The 21636-nt window shown below is 48.2% G+C and overlaps 1 protein-coding gene across 5 annotated transcripts in view; it reads right to left on the reverse strand.

Annotated features, from left to right (window-relative positions):
- SBF1 (SET binding factor 1) overlaps window positions 1-21116 on the reverse strand; it is a 149254-nt gene extending 128138 nt beyond the window's left edge. For all 5 annotated transcript variants that reach the window (XM_045027419.1, XM_045027410.1, XM_045027395.1 and 2 more), the window contains exon 1: window positions 20920-21116. In XM_045027419.1, coding sequence (XP_044883354.1) covers window positions 20920-20974 — 55 coding nt within the window. In that variant the 5' untranslated portion in view covers window positions 20975-21116. The remainder of the gene's footprint in view (window positions 1-20919) is intronic.
- Window positions 21117-21636: the final 520 nt, after the last annotated feature.

Consider the following 21636-nt stretch of genomic DNA (forward strand, 5'->3'; position numbering starts at 1 on the left):
TCCTAGGCCTCTAATCATTTTCATCACCCTTACTTGAATCTTTTCTATACCAGCCTTTGACTTTTCTCAGGCTGGATAAGCCCAGAGTTCCCCACCAGAACAGATGCCATTTCCTCTCCATCTAAATAATTATCTTAAGTGTTTCACACAAATTATCATCCAAGAACCCAGGAAAACCACTAGGGATCATTTCTAAATAAAGCCCATGACAGCATCCCTTTGCTGCCTCCACCACCACCAGTCCAGAACAGCCCCAGATCTGAAGTGAGTAATTGTCTTCTCTGCTTCACTCTAATGAACAAAGCTGTTGTGTCCAGAGAAGAGAGAAAGACAATGCACTCACTCTCTGCTCCCCACCACCAGAGCACTGCGTGCAGCTGCACAAGCCCACCCTCCCTCCCTTATACTACTTCAGCCTGTCCGAAGCAATCACTTACACCAGTAGCGATGCAGGATCGAGCAGCACTGGGTAGCTACTCCCAATAGATATGCTGGGCTTGAGGAAGCAGTGGGACAAGGCATGAGTGCATTTATACAGAGATGGGGGGAAAGGAAAAACCTACACTTTAGGCAGTTTTATTTTTCCAGGCCTTCTAGGGTGCTGCAAGCCCTGCAACTACTGTGCATGAGGGACAGCCTTTCCATCTAGTTCACTTTCTGGAATGCTACAGCTGATGAGAGGACAGAGTGATCAAGAGCAAGATAACCGCACTATCAAACCTACTAAGAACACAAACAGTTTCTTCAGAAACTGGGGCTTTGTGTAAACTGGGATTGGAACCATGCTACATACAACTACACAGTTAGCTCACTCCTACCAGTGTGCACAGGATCTAAGGTCTTCTCTTCACTACAAAAAATGTACTCGTCTTAAAAAATGATCTAGTTAAATTGGTGCAAATGCCTAATGATGCAAATGCCTAATGCATATGCACTTCAACTGGTTTAACACTTTCTTAAATCAGTTTTGCTTGCCTCAGTAAAGTTATTGACAAGCTAAATCAATCTAAGCAAGGGTTAAACTGGTTTAAGTGAATCTACATTACGAGGTTGCATTGGTTTAACTAGATCAATTTTTAAATGATTTAGTTAACTAGTGCATTTTTTAGTATAGACAAGGCCCAACTCATGTTTGATTACTCAGGGGCTTCCATGTTCTCACTGCTCATCAAGGGTGTGTCCCCTAATTTTCCACAGCTGCTACCTCTGCTGCAGCTCTACCAAAAGTAGTAACACCAGAAGCACTAGTACAGACAGGACACTGGATGTATAGTGTTTTAGCCACTGTCATCTGACCTGGCTCAGAGCAGGTCTATAGGAAAAAGCCAGCCACTCATGGAGCTGTATCAGTAGGAAGTTAAGTAAAAATGTTTAGCCTGGTACTACAGATCCCCAGCCAAAAGGAGATTAGCAGAGGAGTGGATGTTGCCCTAAATTTAGGATGTTCTTGCTTATGGTAACCATCTTATGTTATTGACACGTGCAGTCATCTGCTTTTCTTCATTTTTAACCTTAAAAAAGCAACCTCTTATAAGCAGATCTCAGAACATAATTGGGATGTAGAGGATCCACTGCATTATCCAATGAGAAATAAAAATGTCTTGTCTGCCATTGCTCTTTGACTCTATACAAGTCCTTTTGTATATGATTTTATACACAGTAGCCGGTGTCCTGGCAACATTCTAACTTGGGTATCTATGTCCTGCTTCCATAAATTCCCCCGCAGTTTCAATTGTTATAGAATTTTTATCACCTGTCTTGAACTACTGTATAGTATTGCATATTTATATTGCACTAATCACTGAGATATCTCGGCACCAGGAAGCCGCACTGGTAAACACCTGCCTTGCCCCATCTCAGTGGTCAGTGAAGCAATCCCCTATCTCCAAGTTTTTAAAGTCAGGGTGTAAGGCACTTGGGATTGCCTGGTAGTAAAGCACTATTATATGTCATTTATTATGGATCGTTACAGACACCAAGTAGTGGGGATACATTTAAGGACTCTCAAAGAGTTTAGTGTGTGACAGCTGATAATATAAACAAAATAACCTCTTTGAATATTTGGGGATTACAAATGTCACATATATTATGGGAACAGGTGTCCTAGAAGTACCTAAAACAGAAGGTTGAAGGAGTTTAACCACTTTAAAGAGCAATGGCCAGAAGACATCTTTGCACGTTCTTAGAGCACAAAATCCATTCAGCACCAGCATCATGATGAGCAAAGTGAGATTCTGAAAAAGAAGCCACTCCCCTCCTGCTCTGAGGTATGGGCTGCAAGCTACAGTCTGAGACAGGTTGGTATATTTTAGTTATAAATCCCTCAAATTAGGAACTGTCAGAGCCTGAGGCAGAATGAACAGCACCACTATGAAAGCAGCAGTGCATTTCACTCTGTTCCAGAAAAGGCATGACTCAGCCAGACAGCACAGCACTCACATCTGGGTAACAAGCAAGTTTCAGAGAGCTAAGGCCTCAGAGCAAAAGAGGAAGAGGATGCACAGAAAAGAGGCGAAGCAGCCTAACTGGGACTCTGCTCTACTTCCTGCAGCTACCTTCAACGTAAAAATCCAGCTTTCCAGCAAGCAGAAGGGACACCCAAGCAGTTTGTTTTCTTGAACATTCAATGCTGTATAGATTTCATTAGAAAAATTCATTCAGAAAAAAGCCATGCAGCATTGTCCAAATCACAGTAACAAGGCAGCCAAGCAGCTGCCAAATATGCAGGCGGCTCCCCACAAACTGACACGTGGCTGCTTTGGGGCCATACTGTAAATAAAAATCTGATTTTAATCAGTGCAAGAATACAACCCCCTAGTTCTGACGGCTCTGCAACCCCATCTAGTCATAATGAGCATGGAAAAGGAGTCTGAGCACAAGTCTGGAAGCTAAAGACTCCCAAGTTATAAATTACTGTAATTTGTTGTATAAGGTTATTTACAGTGTCCAAAAGAGACAGCCACTAGAGAGAAAGTACATGGATATAATCCCTTTGTCAAAGAGCTTATAACCTAATTTTCTACAAAACACAAAGAGTTACAATGAGGGAAGATGGGATGAAGCAGCTCAAAGGTTAGAAAAATACTTTCATGTTGTTACTCTGGTAAGGTTCAAGCACATTTTGGTGGCTCTATTAAAGTGTTTTGTATGGTTAACTAACATGTCACAAAAGGAGTTTAAGCAGGGATCTAAATGAGGAGGCTTATTGAACTGAGATTGGGAGGTTTGAGAGTCAATTTAAATTTGGCCCAAAGTTTAAATGTGGTGAAAAACTTACAAAACAGAAGCCCTTCCACAGTCTCAAAACTGATTTCACTGGAATGTTTATACAATTATATCTTCCCAAACAGAATTTCAATTTCAGACATTGCTGCAATAAGAACCTGAAAACTAAACTGATTGGAAACAAAGTGGCTAACTTCACTGATTTTCATTGTCCAAACAGAAAAATACAAAAAGTAAACAAAAAGCATCAGACATATTAGATTTGCAGAATTCTCACTAGCAATAAATGAAGATATTAGCAATACAGTTAAAGAATTTTGTTTACAGCGAACATTTTAAGTTGACAGTTCCTCAATGCTCCTGCAGTGCTCTGAAACGAACATACACGGAACACAACTATATAAATACTAGTAATTTATTCCCAATCATACTGTTGTGCTGAGAGGAATTTTTGGCAGTGAACTCCATAGGAAATCCTCTCTCTCATGAAAGGGGAGAAAAGAGTAGTCTGGGCCGTTAAGCCAGCCACGCCATTACTCTGTAAATGTGTTAGCCCAGGCTCAAAAATTACTCATCTTCACCACAATGATAAAAAAATGTATTTTATTTGCCCTACCAAAAGAAAGTTGCTTACCCAAGGTAAGGGGGTAAAGAAGATTTTCCAGTACTGCACTAAACCATCAAGATAGTGGAGCTTTGGGATTTCTAATGTATAACTGTTATAACAGCGGAAAGACTCATTCACATGTCCATCTCAACATAACAGGATTATGGATATTTCAAAGAGCAAGGTCTCTTTGTTCCATGTATGTACAGCACCTAGCACAATGGGGGTTGTGAACCAAGACCGGGGCTCCTAAGTACTTCAAGAAGCACGGCAATAGACATGTGAAATGCTGCCCTGTCAGTGGCAGATGCACAGACTACAACCTGCGCCCTTCCTTTACTGAGGTCACATTCTCTCTCCAGGTACTTATATGGCACTGTGACGGGACACGCATGCCCTGCACTGGGACTGCAGGGGTTAACGCCTCTCTCTAAACGAGGAGGCCAGGCCCCCTCGGCTCTGCTGGGCATGCTCTGGCTGGACATCAGACATAAAAGGGAGCAGCTCAGCTCATTCAGGGCCGACTGCCAGAGAGGAAGCAGATACACTGAAGGCTCCTGCGGAAGGACTGCCAGCACTTCAGGACACAGAGGACAGCCAAATGGTGATGACCCACAAACCCCCCAAGTCTGGGCATCCCAGAAGGAGTGACCGTGGGAACGCCAAGACGGCACACTGTGGAAAAATGGGTAGGAAGTGACCCAGGGAAACTTTGCGGGGAATTGGTTATAGAACCACAGACTATCTTGGCGTGTTTCAGTAGGAACCCGGCACTGCGTCAGGGCCCTGGGTTTGGACCTGGTGGAAAGGGAGGGCCCAGGCCCCCCCATCCCAGCCACCCCCAAGCCCAGAGTGGTAGCTCACCTCACCAATCCTATTGACTCGGGCCGCTAAGCCACCCTGCCCTGACAGAAAAGGCAACTCTATTGACTCTGAGTGTTAGGCCAATCTGCCCTCATAAAGAGAGCGGCTATATTGACTTTGGCTGTTAGGCCTAGGGCTGTAAATATTGTTTAAAAAGTTAATATTTTAAACTATTAAAATTATATTGTTCAATCGGTTAACCAATATAAGGGAGTGAGGCTGGGGCTGCTCTGGCCAGCCACCCCCGGGTTGCTCTGGCCAGCCGGGCCAAGGCTGGGGGTTAACGGTTAGGGTGTGTTAACAGGTAAGATTTATATTTACCGGTTAACTGTTTCATATTTTTATATCCCTAGTAAGGCCACCCTGCCCCAATAGGGGAGGCAGCGGCATCAACTCTGGCCCTAAGGCCTCCCTTCCTGGTAGAAGGGCAGAGTACTTTGGCCATTAGGCCACACTACCCTGAGACTCAGAGTGGTCATGCAGACTTAGCCTCAGGACTATAGCAACTCTTACCCCATCCCAAAATGGGACAGGGTGTGCAGGCCCCGTGACAGGCACCTATTAGCACAGTATTAGGACACCACTCAAGTATTAAATGTACCAACTAGATTTCCTTCCCCACTTGTCAAAGTAAACCTGAATGGTTTAAGTTTGCATAAGTGTATGTGGAACCAGCTGCAGGATAACTAAGTCTCACTGCTGAGTTTTGAGCACTGAGAGACTTGTGGTCTTTTATCCGTTGTGGCAATGAGTTCCATAACCTAGACACAGCATCTGAGACAGTTTAATCTCCCATGCTCATGAGTCTCTCCCCACTAATCAAGTTTCTTATTTCCAGTGGAACATAACAGTCCTTCAAAGTCATGACAACAGAGGACGAGATGATTTTTCAGATATTCAGAGCCCTCCATGGGACTATCAAGTGAGAGGCACTGAATTGGACTCTGTATTCAGTGGAGAGCAAGTGCCCAGTGGAGTTCTGGGGTGAATAGTGAATAGGATGCGTTGCTAAGTGAATAGGAAACTGCCATTTGTATCAGTCTGAACTTTTCTGGGATGTGTGGTTTCATCCCTAGATATGATCTGCAATAACCAAGCCTCTTGCTCAAACACATGGGTCACCTCAGCCATGTCTGCGTTCAACAGGATGGAGCACAATCTTGTGGCCACACTCAGATGGAAATGGATGTTTTTCAAAGCTATGACTAAGGACATCCATTGGAAGACAGTCCACCAGGACCCCAAGACTGCAAAGTAACTTCACATATAGATGGTCTCAGAGGGGGATATTATGGAAGAGGCAAATCCTAAGGGATTCCCTCTCCCTTTCAGATTCAACTCAGTCTTGCCTTGGATCAGCTTTAGCCAACTGTTCTTTATCCAGACTTTGGTTTTGGCCAGGCACTGAGCTCAAAGATGGCGCCATTTACATCTCACATAAAGGAGATGTAGAACTGGGTGTCAATGTATTGCTGGCACTTCAATATTGTTGCCTCATCAGCCCCTCCAGTGGCTACACTGAATAAAATAGACAGGATTGAGCCTTGTGGGGCAGCTTCTCTCCCAGCAAAAGCATCTGTCATGGCATCTGCCCATAGCTCCCACAGAGCCTCAGAAGTGAAGGAGGGAGGCAGAAGTTAAAGATATGCTCACTCAAACACTTCATCCCCACACCAGTTTTTAGTAACGCAGGCTCCTCTAACAGCAACCAGAAAGGACCACGAAGTTTTCTTATTTAGCTGCGGCACATTAAGAAGTTCAGACCAGAAGATGGCATTTGAACAGCCCCTATGGGAAGGAACTAATTTCTAACATTAGGTACAGCTGGAGTAAAACAACAATTTATGTCCAGCAGGTCAATGCAGTCAGAAATACAGCAGAGTGTCCTGGAGAACACTGCTTAAAAAGTCAGCAAAGCTCTTATTTACAGTCCCATGTAAGCCACTGAAACAACAATCCAGCCTGGAAGGGCTCTTAGACCATTACTGAGAGGTGTTTCCCTCAACCACACTGATACATTCTTCTCACCAAGCAACTGACTCAAGACTTAAGTGCAGATTGTCATGGAGTGTGGGGAAGTCAGGGCCCTGCACCGCTCCACTTCCCGCGAGTCACCATGATTCTCAGCCAGAAAATAGAACAGAAGGTTTATTAGACGACAGGAATACAGTCCCAAGCAGGGCTTGTAGGTACAACCAGAACCCCTCAGCAAGGTCCCTCTTGGGGGCAAGGATCTTAGACCCCAGACTTGGGGTTCCCTGCCTCTTCCCAGTCAGCCCAAAACTGAAACCAAAAACCCCTCCAGCAGGCTCTCTCCCCCTCCCTCTTTGTCCAGTTTCCCAGGCAAAGGTGTCGACTCTCCCTACCCCACTTCCTGGCTCAGGTCACCTAAAGTCATCCCCTGCTCTCCCATCCCCCATGCAGACAGTCCCAGTAAAACTAAACGACATTCCCAGGTCAATCCACCCCACTCCCTACTGCGTCACAAATCCTCCATTGAATCTCTCTGTAAAATCAAGTGATCTCAGAGAGAGGGCTTCAGGCCCTGATCACCTCCACCTTCGGTCTGACTGGTATTTTCCCCCCAGCTGACAGTTCCTCATTTTATTTTACTCTGAAAAGTTAGAATATAAGAATGGTCATAATGGGTCAGACCAATGGTCCGTCTAGCCCAGTATCCCGTCTTCTGACGGTGGCCAATGCAAGGTGCTTCAGAAGGAAAGAACTGCAGGCAATCCAGTGATCCATCTCCTGTCCACTCCCAGCTTCTGGCGAAAAGGAATAGGGACACTCAGAGCATGGTGTTGCATCCCTGACCATCCTGGCTAATAGCTACTGAACTTATCTAGTCCTTTTTTTTTAACCCTATCATAGTTTTGGCCTTCAGAACACCCCCTGGCAAACGGTTCCACATGTTGACTGTGTGTTGTTTGAAGACGTACTTCCCTTTGTTTGTTTTAAACCTGCTGCCTATTAATTTCATTAGGCGACCGCTAGTTCTTGTGTTATGTGAAGGGGTAAACATTTCCTTATTCACTTTCTCCACACCAGTCAAGATTTTATAGACCTCTATCATATCCCGCCCCCCTCCTCACTTATTCATCTCTTTTTCAAATTGAACAGTCCCAGCCCTTTTAATCTCTCCTCATACAGAAGCTGTTCCATACCCTCTAATCATTTTAGTTGCCCCTCTCTGTACCTTTTCCTATTCCAATATATCTTTTTTGATATGGAGCATCCAGATTTCCACACAGTATTCAAGATATGGACATACCATGGATTTATATAGAGGCATTATGATATTTTCTGTCTTGTTATCTATTCCCTTCCTAACATTGTTACCGTTTTTGACTGCCACTGCACATTGAGCAGATGGTTTCAGAGAACTATCCACAATGACTCCGAGATCTCTTTCTTGATGCGTAACAGCTAATTTAGATCCCTCATTTGCTATGTAGATTTGGGGTTATGTTTTCCAATGTGCATTACTTTGCATTTATCAACACTGAATTTCATGTGCCATTTTGTTGCCCAGTCACCCAGTTTTGTGAAATCCCTTTGTAACTCTTTGTAGTCTGCTTTGGACTTAACTATCTCAGGTAATTTTGTATCTGCAAATTGCGCCACCTCAGTGTTTACCCCTTTTTCCATATCATTTATGAATATGTTGAACAGTACTAGCCCCAGTACAGACCCCTGAGGGACACAACTATTTACCTTTCTCCATTCTGAAAACTGACCATTTATTCCTACCCTTTGTTTCCTATCTTTAAACCAGTTACTGGTCCATGAGAGGACCTTTCCTCTTACTCCATGACTGTTTACTTTGCTTAAGAGTCTTTGGTGAAGGACCTTGTCTAAGGCCTTCTGAAAGTAAGTAGATCACCCCTGTCCACATGTTTGTTCACCCCCTAAAAGAACTCTAATAAATTGGTGAGGCATGATTTCCCTTTACAAAAACCATCTTGACTCTTCCCCAATAAATCATGTTCATCTGTATGTCTGATAGTTCTGTTCTTTACTATAGTTAAAGAACATAAGAATGGTCATACTGGGTCAGACCAAAGGTCCATCAAGCCCAGTATCCTGTCCTCTGACAGGGGCCAATTGGAGGTGCCCCAAAGGAAATGAACAGACAGGTTATCATCAAGTGATCCAACTAATTTGCCTGATACTTAAGGTAGGCTTACCAGCCTGTAATTACTGGCCTTTTTTAAAAATTGGTGTCACATTAGCTATCCTCCAGTCATCTGGTACAGAATGTGAAAGGATTTGCAGTGGCTGCTAACTGCAGTCAGCAGTGAAAGGATTTGTCAGAATCTGAAACAGTTTCAATGCTCATGAAAATGAGGAACAGAGAGCACTGACTAAAGTAGGTATATGGCATGCAAGCTTCTCTGACACAGCTCTCAGTCCCGATGTGCAGCACCCCCTGATATTCCAGTCCTGGGCTCCCCAGACACACAGCTATACCGATACCCTCAATCCCAGCCCACATGCCCTCTGCAGTTCCAGTCCTGAGCTCCCACCAAGCCTGACAATTGCACCCCAACCCTGATCTGCAGTACTCCCTAGCCTGTGTTCTAGGCTCCTCATGCACACAGCTCTGCTACTACTCCACAATCCCAAACTGCAGTATTATTCTAATCCTAAATCTTCCCTGCACAAAGACTGCTAGTTGTTCCATGTAGTGGTTTTTGTGAACAGGAACTAGGGCAAGACCAAGCATTTCACACCTGAACAAAAACGGATATGAACCCAGACAATTTAAAGGCCAATCCACAAAGCCTGTAAAAGTATTTATAAATAGCGTGGTGAAGACAAATTAGTAAGAGAATATATGCTTACACCACATTAAAAGTTTAGAACTAATCCTTTGAAAAAACTGATCATCCTCCATTCAACTGCCAAGCCCCAAGTTCAGATTCTGCATTCCGACTGCAACAGCTGAAGATCTCACTAACAATTAAACCCTGGGCAGGAAGCTGTCAGAAAATGCTGGGTTTAAGGGTTAGTGAGGGGGCACAGTTTCATGGGGAAATTGTAAACTGAGGACAGGGCTAGAAGGAGGAGCCGATTTCTCAGTGGTTTAATTCAGAAATGTATCTTAGACTGTGAGCTCCTTGGGGCAGGAGGCCATGTCTTTCTCAACGTTTTGTACAGTCAAGCACACTGTGCCCTCACTTAGTGTTAAATAAGTATTTGGAACCAAGCTGCTCTAGTCCTTTAAAGATCTGGCTCTCAAACAGACTGTCAGACACACACAACAGCTTTGCAGTTAACCTTTCAGCTATAAGACTTCAAGGAAAGCAAAGAGTCCAGGGCTTTGCAAATGTGGCCATTTATCAACATTAGTAGAACCACTCTAAGGCCTTGTCTACACAGACACGTTACAGCACTGAAACTTTGTCAGGTGGGATGTGAAAAAAACACCCCTCTGAGCGCTGCAAGTTTCAGTGCTGTAAAGTGGCAGTGCAGACAGTGCACCAGGGCTAAGAGCCACGCTGGGAGCTACTCCCCTCGTGGGGGTGGGTTTTACACAGCACTGGGAGAGCTCTCTTCCAGCTCTGGTGCCGTGACTACACAGCCATGGCAGCGCTTTAACATTGCTAGAGAAGACATACCCTAAGTGCAAACAGCTCAAGAGATTTGAAAACATCCTTTCACTGAGAATGGCACAAACAATGGCACAGTGACACAAACACTCACATACGATGAGACCAGTTTCCTTCTGCTGGAGTATTCTTGCTCTCATGAGTACTTTTATCTGGAGCAGTGTTTCTCAAACTGGGGTCGCCGCTTGTGTAGGGAAAGCCCCTGGCAGGCCAGGCCGGTTTGTTTACCTGCGCCATCCGCAGGTCCGGCCGATCGCAGCTCCCACTGGCCGTGGTTCACTGCTCCAGGCCAATGGGGGCTGCTGAAAGCAGCGTGGGCCGAGGGATGTACTGGCTGCCATTTCCAGCAGCTCCCATTGGCCTGCAGCGGCGAACCGTGAGTGGGATCCACGATCGGCTGGACCTGCAGATGGGGCAGGTAAACAAACCGGCCTGGCCCGCCAGGGGCTTTCCCTACACAAGCGGCGACCCCATTTTGAGAAACACTGATCTGGAGGCTCTGAAACATACAACCCTCTGATAAAACATCTGAAGATTTGCACAACACACCACTACAGAGATGCACAGGCATTGGCTCAGCACACAAACAGGCTGTGGCAAGGCCCTGTAATCACAAGGTGCAAGTGACTGGACAGACAGATTAGAAGAGAGCGTCATGCAGCCACAGTTTATAGGGGGATTTTGGGTTTGCTGTAATGTTTCAGCTTTCTGCTTCACTGACCACAATCCCCAGCCTGACAAAGGGGCAGAAATCCAGTGTCTGGGCACATTAACATTAATAGTGCAAAATGCAGAAGTAGAGATTTCACTGACCAGGAGGTAAAGCAACTGAATCTTTGCTTGCTGGCCTAGGACATCACCACATTGTCTGATTTCAGAGCATCCCATATTGGCTTCTGAGCACTTCATGGTACAATTAGTCAGTAAGACAACATGCTTCCATGCAAGAGTCAGTGCTCATTTTACCTTATGTCACAGCAAAGTGTTCCTACAGAGATCAGAATGGTTCTGCATCATAAGGGTATGTGTTAAGTACAAGACTAGACTCCCTTAGAAAGCTCATGTTGTCCACCAACTATAAACCTAAATAAACATTCTGAATGTGCTGGACTCCATGGCAGCAGTATCCAACTTCGCTAATGAGCCTAGAGCTGTAGCTGCCAAACCCCATTTCCTGTCTCTCTCTGAAGTAGTCTGAACTGGTTTATCTTTAACTTTCATTTCTGCTCCCATGAAGCTGCTGGTGCAGAGCTGGAGAGAAACAGACTTGCTGGAGAGTTTGCTGAACTATTCCAGCCTCCATCCTTTCAAACATATTTCTTATGAACTAGGCAAGTTTCCCTTTCACTGACCCCCATCACAGTCCCTTCCACCCTTGGATATTAACCCATCAGTTCACTACATTTCCAGCAGTTGGAACATCTCACCAGACAAACTAGAATGAAAATGGGATACCAGCAGCATCTGAGAAACCCACCTGGTACCCACAGGTCCCTGGAGAGCTACAATAGTCAAGCTATACCCACAAATTTTCCTTGGGGATATTCTATGGATTGGAAAGGTCAGGGGCAGCAAAATAAGACCTAAGGCTTTCATTTCATATGGCCCAGTTAAAGACAAGTATATTTGGAATCCACCCAAAACAACAAACCCTTTTCCCTCCTCCTAAACAATCTATTATCTCAGTAGCTCTCCCGAAGTCCAAGGGTATGGCTACACTTACAAACCTGTAGCGCTGGTAGTTGCAGCGCTGGTCGTCCAGCTGTGCAGGGCCAGCGCTGGTGTGTGGCCACACTCACAGCTACCAGCGCTGCAGTGTGGCCACATTTGCAGCGCTGTTGGGAGTGATGAATTATGGGCAGCTATCCCAGCATTCAAGTGGCAGCAACTTGCTTTTCAAAAGAGGGGGGTGTGGGGCAGTGTGACAGGGACCGGGGGGGAGAGAGAGAGTGGATTTTTGGAACCGACACTGTGCAAAATCAGAAAATTTTCTCACCCCCTTACTGTTAACTGCAAACAGCCTGCATCCAACATACTCCCTTTCCCCCCTCTGCCCCCTCCCCCCTTTCTCTCAAGCAAAGCAAACACTCAACCCCTGTGAATGAGACAGGCAGGGGGTTATCTCATTTCATTGTTGACAGTAGTTACAGATTGATGACAGCAAACAGGAGCTGTGTTTGAAGCAGCTCCGGGTGCACGGAGCCACCCGGTGCACAGAGTTGACAACAAAACCCAACCCCTTATTCTTTAACTGCAAAAGCCTGCAGACCAGATAAACAGCTGCCGACTCGCTTTCTCGCTGCTGGTCAAGCAAAAAGCAAACACTCAACCCCTGTGAATCACGCAGGGAGGAGGATACAGATTGATCACAGCATAAGCAGCTCCAGTAGCAACGGGAGTTCACAACAAAACAAAGAGAGGCTGCACAACAAAACAAAGGGAGTAATTTAGTTAAAAGCATTCTGGGATACATCCTTATACCCTGGAGGCCAATAACAGCGCTGGTGTGTGGCCACGCAGCGCTGCAATCTTTATTCCCCATGCTGCAGCCAGGGAGTTGCAGCGCTGGATGTGCCCTGCAGGTGTGGACACTTACTAATTGCAGCACTGGAAAGCCTCCACCAGCGCTGCAACTTGCAAGTGTAGCCATACCCCAAGAGTCTGCATGTGTCCATGGCAGCCAATGCAGCCTCGCTCCAAGCTGCACTACATACACACTTTGTTCGTAAGAAGGGAGGTGGCTGCATCCTCCATGGTAGCAGCCAGTCACACAGGTTATGGCCGTGTCAGGACTAATCCAATCAGTAAGGCAATTAGTCACTTTCAGATGATGAAATAAATATTCTCCAAATTCAGCCACCATCCGAGGTCCTTCAGAGCTGGACATGGGGAGTGGATATTAATGCCAAACTCACCCAAAAAAAAAAATCACTAACCAGTTGCCTGGAAATCAAACACCTTCTATACTTTGGGAATTGGTCCCAAAGGGTTCTTACAAAGATGGATTATGTTGTCCAAAACAAGAAGTGTCACTTCAGCCCCACCCCCACCCCACAGAGCATTCTGCACACATGTAACCACTTGTTGGCTGAGGAGAGGGGAAGCTTTCTGGCCAGTGCCAGGCAGGAAGGAGGTTAGGGCAAGACTGAACTTTACAAAGAACTGGCCGGTTCACTCTTGTTCACCATTTTCTGAGAAGGAGATGCAACTGACAAGATTCTTGCTTCTCTCTACTGATTGACTTCTCTCTCCCTCAGAGTGATCCCCCAGCAACAGAAAACCAAATTCCTGCCTCTGTGTCTGCTTCTCATAGCATATGGTATGAACCCTCCTTGGGTCTCACTAGCATAATTCAGTGTGAGACTAGAAATGCTGCTGAAGTCTAATGCTAGTACAGCTTGGTGAGAAGAAGATATGAATAGTTCAAGGTAGACATGCCCAAACTTCACTCAATTGCTGCACTGAGAGCTTATCAGAAGCTGGAGGCAAACTATACCTAACTGGTATCAAATTGCAGCCACTCTTATCTTTAACAGATGTGCATCCCTCAAAAATTACACGGTCTTGGTACACAGTGCGACCTGTGAAGACTACAAGTCCTAGCACCTAATGCCCTATCTTGAGTTGAGCAGTCTTCATTAGCTGATTAATTTACTGGGCAGTACCAGGAGTAATGGAGGGAGGGGGTGAATTGCCAAAGCCTCAGGCATTTAATTTAAACATCAATCTCTATATTTCATCATTAGTGCTGTGCCATTAGAGCAAATTTTAAGATCCCTAAGCCACATATTGCAAGTTCTTTCCTTCCCACTGCACTACCCAAAACTATATACTTCACACCACAGCATTGTCTACTGTTTAACTTCCCAGAACACAAGATATATCAAAGGTCACCACAAATCTGCATGACATTTACACCCCATCTTCCCTCCCCTTCCCATATCCAGCTTTCCAAACAACAAGACAAGGAAAATATGATTAAACTGCAGTTTTGTCTATGCACTTATATGGCTCGCAACCCCACGGTATGATCACCTTACCAGCTATCATGGAAACATCTCCACTCAGTATCAGCTTCATATGGTGTATATATCAGAACCAGCTACAGCACCTCAAGTGCCACTGTACAGCTCTACAGCAGTTACAAAGGATTTGGGGGGAACCATCTGGAAGCCCAATGAACAAGTCCCATGAAATCCAACATCCAGCAGTGTGTCGATGACAGCAGAATCACTTCCTCCATTTCCTTCACTTTTTATTAACCGCCGAAGAGGCTTGCTTGTACTGTGATCCTGTTTGACGTAAAGTTAAGCAAGGCTGAACTGGCTTGTAATTGGATGGGAGACCATGCAAGGAACACATGTATGCTGCCTGGAGTTGGTTTGGGAATAAGGTTGGTGGAGCTTTTCCTTCTGAACCTGGCACTACGGGATGCTGTGCTGCTAGATGTGTGTATTTTAGGTAAGATACAAAAATGACAATTACATGCGATCACTAAAGAGTTCATGGTACTTTTCAGAACTGTCAGGGCTGCTCTCCAGACCAAATTCCAAATCAGGTAATTATATTCTGCCTCCCTAAATTTACCCCCTGCAGTTGCAACTGGAACTGAGATTCTCCTTTACTTTTCCCCCCTAGACTATTGCGTAGTGTCACTTCATGCTAGTCAATAGCTGCCATCTTCCTCACCAGAAAGCGGCTGCATTTCAGGTGACCCCTGCACACAGTTTACTTCCAGAACAACAGATTCTAAAAACCCAAGATCAATAACCAACATTCAAGTCTAATCAGTGCAATGGGATTCAACAATATGGGAGATGTGAAATGGACTTGATCCCAACAGGTTTTTTACATGAGATGCTGCTGCTGCACCACCGCCTCCATCACTGTACCACTGTTCAGAATTAAATGTGGTGGTTTTGCAGCAGCAAAAGGACAAACATGACAGAACAGGAGACCAGAGCATGCACACACATACTACAGTGCTGGGTGCTACAAGAAAATAAACTATACGACACAGGTCAGGTGCAACCTTAAGGCTCTTATTCCTTATCTTGGAATCCCGGCCTACAGATGACTTTTTTTTGGGGCAGGGGGGTGGAGGTGAGGGGAGGAAGATGCATAGGAATTGTCATAGTTGATTAGAGCTAAGGTCCACCTACTGCAGTATCCTGTCTCCAACACTGACCAGCCCCCACATGGTTCAGAAGAAGGTATGAGTACCCCACATTAGGCAGATGTGGAATAATCTATCACCAGATCCTATCTCATGATGCTATTTATTACTTAGAAATTGGATTACTAATTCCTGAATCATGAGGATTAATATCACTTCCAAAATGATGTTAGCTCTCAATTTTCTGTGACAATGAACTCCAGAGTTTAACTGTGCATTAAGCATAACAGCCATACTGGGTCAGACCAAAGGTCCATCTAGCCCAGAATCCTGTCTTCTGACAGTGGCCAATGGCGGGCGCCCCAGAGGGAATGAACAGAAGAGATAATCAACAAGTGATCCATCCTGTCGCCCATTCCCAGCATCTGGAAAACAGCGGCTAGGGACACCATCCTTGCCCATCCTAGCTAATAGCCATTGATGGACCTATCCTCCATTAACTTATCTAGTTCTTTTTTCCATTGTGTCAAAAAGTATTTCCTTTTATCAGTTGAAATTTGCCACCTGTCACAATTTCTTTGAACATCCCCTTGTTTTTTATAATACAGGGAGAACAGAAACTGTTGACCTACCTTCTCTGAACCATTTATTTGATATACTTTTATCCTGTCCCTGCTTATTCATCTCCTTTCTATGGTAAATAAAGCTCATTCCACCTGGAACAATTAAACTCAGGAGAGTGGGTGGAAGCAGCATGTGAAGACAGCTCCATAAGGCATAACTAGGGATGGCAACATACACATACACAGGCCCAGAATGGATCCATTGCAAAGCAATGCGATGAGAGAGGCACAAAACCCTTTGGAAATATTACATACATATAGTGGCTTACCTACCAGGAAGCCACTTAAATAAAAATCAAATTAATTTGGCAAGAATTAAATAAAAATAATGCGCCAGCACTACTCACTTTTTCACCTGCTGAGATTCAGCCATGGGTAGTTTGGACTTTGTAAAAACTGTTCCTCACTCAGTTTGATGGATCCATCTCAAGTTAATCCCACCTCATTGTCTAGATGATAGAGCTCATCATCTTGCCCCCACACTTCACATAGGACACAGTGTCACTACATCTTCTTTTCTAAACAGTGGTAGTGAGAGGAGGGATGGGAGAACTCAGTAAAGTCCCTAACGTAACCCCTTCACACCTGCTCCAGTTCCAGAATTTTTTGCAGTGTTTTCCCAACCGTGAGGTTTCTTAACATTGTGTCTACAAGCCCCTTACCAGCATACCTGGATTCCCTTCTGAGAATCTCACAAAACATTTCCCATATATCTCCTAGGTTCTGGATTTTTCTTCTCATTTTCTTTTAGAGAAGCTTGCACAAAAATAGAATCTCGGTCCCTTTGAGCTTGTCAGCTCCATCTCTTTAGTCCCACATGAAGGCATCTACCTGTGATCGCATTATCTCTTCTTCAGTGATGTCACAAAAGACTCTGCATAATTAAATCCTATTATCCCTGACACTACTTGGAAGAGCCAATACAAACTTGGAGGCCTGTTAAATTTCAGAATGAGCTAGAAATTGATACAATGCAGGTCTTCAATGAGTGCTTAAACTGTCCCTGTAATTGAACAGAGGCCGCTTTCTCCCTATGGTGGAACATGTGAATGTGTTAGGCCTGCAGTGGTCAGGGATTTCAGATTCTCCCTTCCACCTCAGGTCAGATTCTCCCTTCCCTCTGGTTGCTGCTATTTAGGAAAAAGCAGCTTGTGACACTGTTTTCTTACTGACTGTAGGGGTGAGGAGAGGAATTCTGCCATGAAGGGAATTAGGCAAGATTAACACAAACTGGTGCAGCCTAAGGGAGAACAGAATGCATCATATCAACTCTCAGCTGAGGGCCTAGGCATTCAGCACAGGCAAGGCAAATACAGACTCCCACACTGACTAGTTAACACTGAGAATCCCATCTGTTTTCAAAGAGAGGCTGCAGCAGGAATTGCAGGATTGCATCCAACTAGTCAGCACTGACAGGTCCTCAGTGTCAACCTCATGAGCACTTATAAAGCTAGCTGCTGATTACCTGCTATTTATTCTCCTTCCACCTCTCCACCCACACCCAACCCTCTTTTCTCTGATGAAAGAACCCCACCCTGTCTCCAAACAACCTACATCTACTTAAAAAAAGAACAGAAGCACAGATCACAATTTCAGAATCAGTTATAAAACTCAATTTCCAAACAGGGGGGAGGGATAGCTCAGTGGTTTGAGCATTGGCCTGCTAAACCCAGGGTTGTGAGTTCAATCCTTGAGGGGGCAACTTAGGGATCTGGGGCAAAAATTGGTCCTGCTAGTGAAGGCAGGGGGCTGGACTCAATGACCTTTCAAGGTCCCTTCCAGTTCTAGGAGATTGGTATATCTCCAATTATTACCTATTACCTAGGTAAGCCACAAAAATGGCACTAACCAGTGAAGCATAAGCCACTGATACCATAATGAGTAACGGAGACATAGCCATCATCAGGCCTCCAGAGCAGGTAAAAATACAGGACAACAAAATACAATTAAGCATTCAGAGCAAGACTAAGAACCAGGTCTATCCATACAGTATTTAGAGACCAGAGGATTCAGGGCCCCAAGTCAGAGTCTGCCCAGATGCACATCTGTGTACTACTACCGGAAGTGCTATAACCCCTTTGACGGGAGTCTGTTTTCTGAACATATTATCTGTCAGCCAATTTATAATAGTGACATACAGGCCAATTCTTAGAAAGCCCCTCCTATGGCCCCTGCAGAGCCAGGAGCAGTGTCAAACTCTAAGCATGTCTGTTGAAAAAACTGCTCCCAGTTCTCCTCCTCATAGAAGACGGTGGCTTCAATGAGCCAGTCTGAGAAGTAAATTCAGTGACCAGCTCAAACGCAAACAAAGCTGTCAGTAGCACAAGCTGATGAGACAATTTTCAGCTCTAAACACCAGAGCTGGCCAGACATGGACATACTATAATGAGTTTCAAAGATTACACTAAATATATTGCCAGATTTATAGATACACTTCACTTCCTCCAGAATGGAGTCATCGGGTCCTGCCTACTGCCCACTTCCTTCAGTCAAAAAACTAAGACTTCTGCAGTAGCTAGATAGACAAAGGAAAAGTCAGAAGAGCAAACAATGAGAAAAAGTGAGCGCAGACTAGTACTGGACGAGCAGACATTGGAAGTCAATTTACAGTAAGAGCCTCCAGACTCCCATCATACCCAATTTAACTCAATCCACCTCCTGCTGAGATGCCCCAGATATAAATATTCTGTCAGCATCCAGCAGGATATTGGCATTTCAGAATGGAAACCAGTCCCAAGCACTGTCAGGATTCACTGTACAGCAGCACTCTTCAAAGTTCATGGTCTCTTGCCAACCTACCACAAACATGGCCTGGAGCTCCTTATCTCCAGGCAGAACTTTCCAGAACATCCCCAGACAATCAGATGAAAGGCTTTCCCTACAGGACTATTTGGTCTTGACCAAGCCCTAGAGACATAATGCCAGTGGGAAGACCTTTATGTGCATCTGCACAAAGAGAAATCATTGAGTCAACCAGAGTAAAGTCATGCAATTGTGTAACCTGACACACAGGACATGGCCCCTAGTACCTTTCCAGCAAACCTAACATGTTCCTTTTCCTAGCTGATCCAGTCCACTCATAGGGACAAGTGGGGGCAGAAGTCAGCAAGGGCAATGCCCTCCTTCCACCATTCCAGTAGAAGAACTGCCATGCAATACACTATTTTGATTTCTCTCTCCATCCATCTGGACCTCTCCAGACCTTGTCCCCAACCCTCTGCTTCAACACCACACCCGCACATTCCTCTGAATTTGTCCAAAACTTACTTGATTCCTTTTGCCACTGTCTAATCCTGCAATAGTTACCACACACCCTCCATTGCCTCCTCTCTCCTTCCCTAGAATGCCAACACTAGTGCCCACCCCTTCCCACCAGGCCCTGCTCAACCACAGGATAATCCTCTTCCCCACCCGGCCCCTGAGGGCCTGGGCCTATCTGCATCCACTGCCCAACTGTGAGGAGCCTTGCTCCCCAGCACTCAGCCACCCACACCACAGCCAGCCCCCACCAACCCCCGGGCAGACCACCCCCCAAGCCGGCCAACACCCCCCCCCCAAAACGCCCTCCGCACTCACCCAGACCTGCTCACCAAGCCCCACCTCAGCCGGGGCTGCCTCCCAAACCCGGCTACGCCAACGGACTGAACCAAACCGCCAGCTCCCGTCGCTGTCCCCCCCCTCATCCCCCCCGGGCCCCTCGCGTTCCCCCGTCCCGCCCCGTATTCATGCCTCCCCCGGCGCTCCCCCCGCGCCAGCGCTCGGCCCAGCACTCACCCCCCTCCCCAACACTACCCCCCGGCCCGGCACTCACCCCCCTCCCCAGCGCTACCTCCCGGCCCGGCACTCACCCCCTCCCCCCCTTGCCGGCGCTCCCCCCCCCGGCCCGGCACTCCCCCCCATCACCAGCGCTACCCACCCGGCCCGGCGCTCCCCCCCGGCCCAGCGCTTACCCCCTCCCCCCCCTTACCAGCGCTACCCCCCCCCGGCCCGGCGCTCCCCCCCCCGGCCCAGCACTCACCTCCTCCCCCCTTGCCGGCGCTCCCCCTCCCCGGCCCAGCACTCACACCCCACCCCCGCCTGGCACTCACACCCCCCTCGTGCTGCCCCCCCCTCCGGCCCGGCCCTCACACCCCCCTCGTGCTGCCCTCCCCCGGCCCGGCACTCACACCCCCCTCGTGCTGCGAGCCCCCCGGCCCGGCACTCACACCCTCCCCCCCTTGCCGGCGCTCCCCCCCGGCACTCACACCCTCCCCCCCTTGCCGGCGCTCCCCCCCCCGGCCCGGCACTCACCCCCCCTCCCCCGCTTGCCGGGGCTCCCCCCCCCCGGCCCGGCACTCACCCCCCTCCCCCGCTTGCCGGCGCTACCCCCCCGGCCCGGCGCTACCCCCCCCCTCTCCTCCTTGCCGGCGCTACCCCCAGCACGGCACTCACTCCCCTCCCCAGCGCTCCCCCCCCGGCCCGGCGCTACCCCCCCCCTCTCCTCCTTGCCGGCGCTACCCCCAGCCCGGCACTCACCCCCTCCCCAGCGCTACCCCCCCGGCCCGGCACTCACCCCCCTCCCCCCCGTGCCGGCGCTACCCCCCCCCCGCCCGGCACTCACCCCCCTCCCCCCCTTGCCGGCGCTCACCCCCCCTCCACGGCCCTCAAATCCCCCCCCGGCCCGGCACTCACTCCCCCCGCGCTCCCCCCCCGGCCCGGCACTCACCCCCCCATGCTCCCCCCGGCCCGGCACACACATCCCCCCCGCGCTCCCCCCCCCTCGGCCCGGCACTCACGCCCCCCGGTCTCCCCCCCGTCGGCCCGGCACTCACGCCCCCCGCGCTCCCCCCACTCGGCCCGGCACTCACATCCCCCCCGCCCGGCACTCACCGCGCTTGTCCAGCTCGTAGCCCACCAGCACGAAGTAATCCGCCAGCCGGGCCATGGCGAGGCCTGGCCGAGCCGGGAGCAGCGAGACGCGGGCGCTGGGGCGGAGCCGGGCGGCTCATACCCCGGCCAGAGCGGCCGCCCCCACGTCCGACTCAACCCGGCGGCGCCGAGCCCCAGCCGCCGCCATCTTCCCTCAGCCAGACCCAGCCCGGGCAAGGCGCCGGGCGCATGCGCGGGGAAGACTCCGGGGGCGGGGTTTCGAGTGGACAACATGGCCATTGGCCGCCACGCGGCGGGGGGCGGGGCCATGCGGGCCGCGGGCTGCAGGAAGGGGGGGGACTATTGCCCCACCCACAGAGACCTCCCGGGCGGGCTGTGCCAAGGGGCGGGGCCTTACCCCACAGGTCCCCGTGGCCGGGGCGGGGCCAGGGTCTTACCCCACAGAGACCTCCCGGGCGGGGTCGGGATCTTACCGCACAGAGACCCCCCCCGCTCAGGCTGTGCCAAGGGGCGGGACCTTACCCCACAGAGACCCCCTCCGCTCAGGCTGTGCCAAGGGGCGGGGCCTTATCCCACAGAGACCTCCCGGGCGGGCTGTGCCAAGGGGCGGGGCCTTACCCCACAGAGACCCCCCCCGCTCAGGCTGTGCCAAGGGGCGGAGCCTTACCCCACAGAGACCCCCCCCGCTCAGGCTGTGCCAAGGGGCGGGGCCTTACC

Source organism: Mauremys mutica, chromosome 1, assembly GCF_020497125.1.
Source record: "Mauremys mutica isolate MM-2020 ecotype Southern chromosome 1, ASM2049712v1, whole genome shotgun sequence".
NCBI lineage: Eukaryota > Metazoa > Chordata > Testudines > Geoemydidae > Mauremys > Mauremys mutica.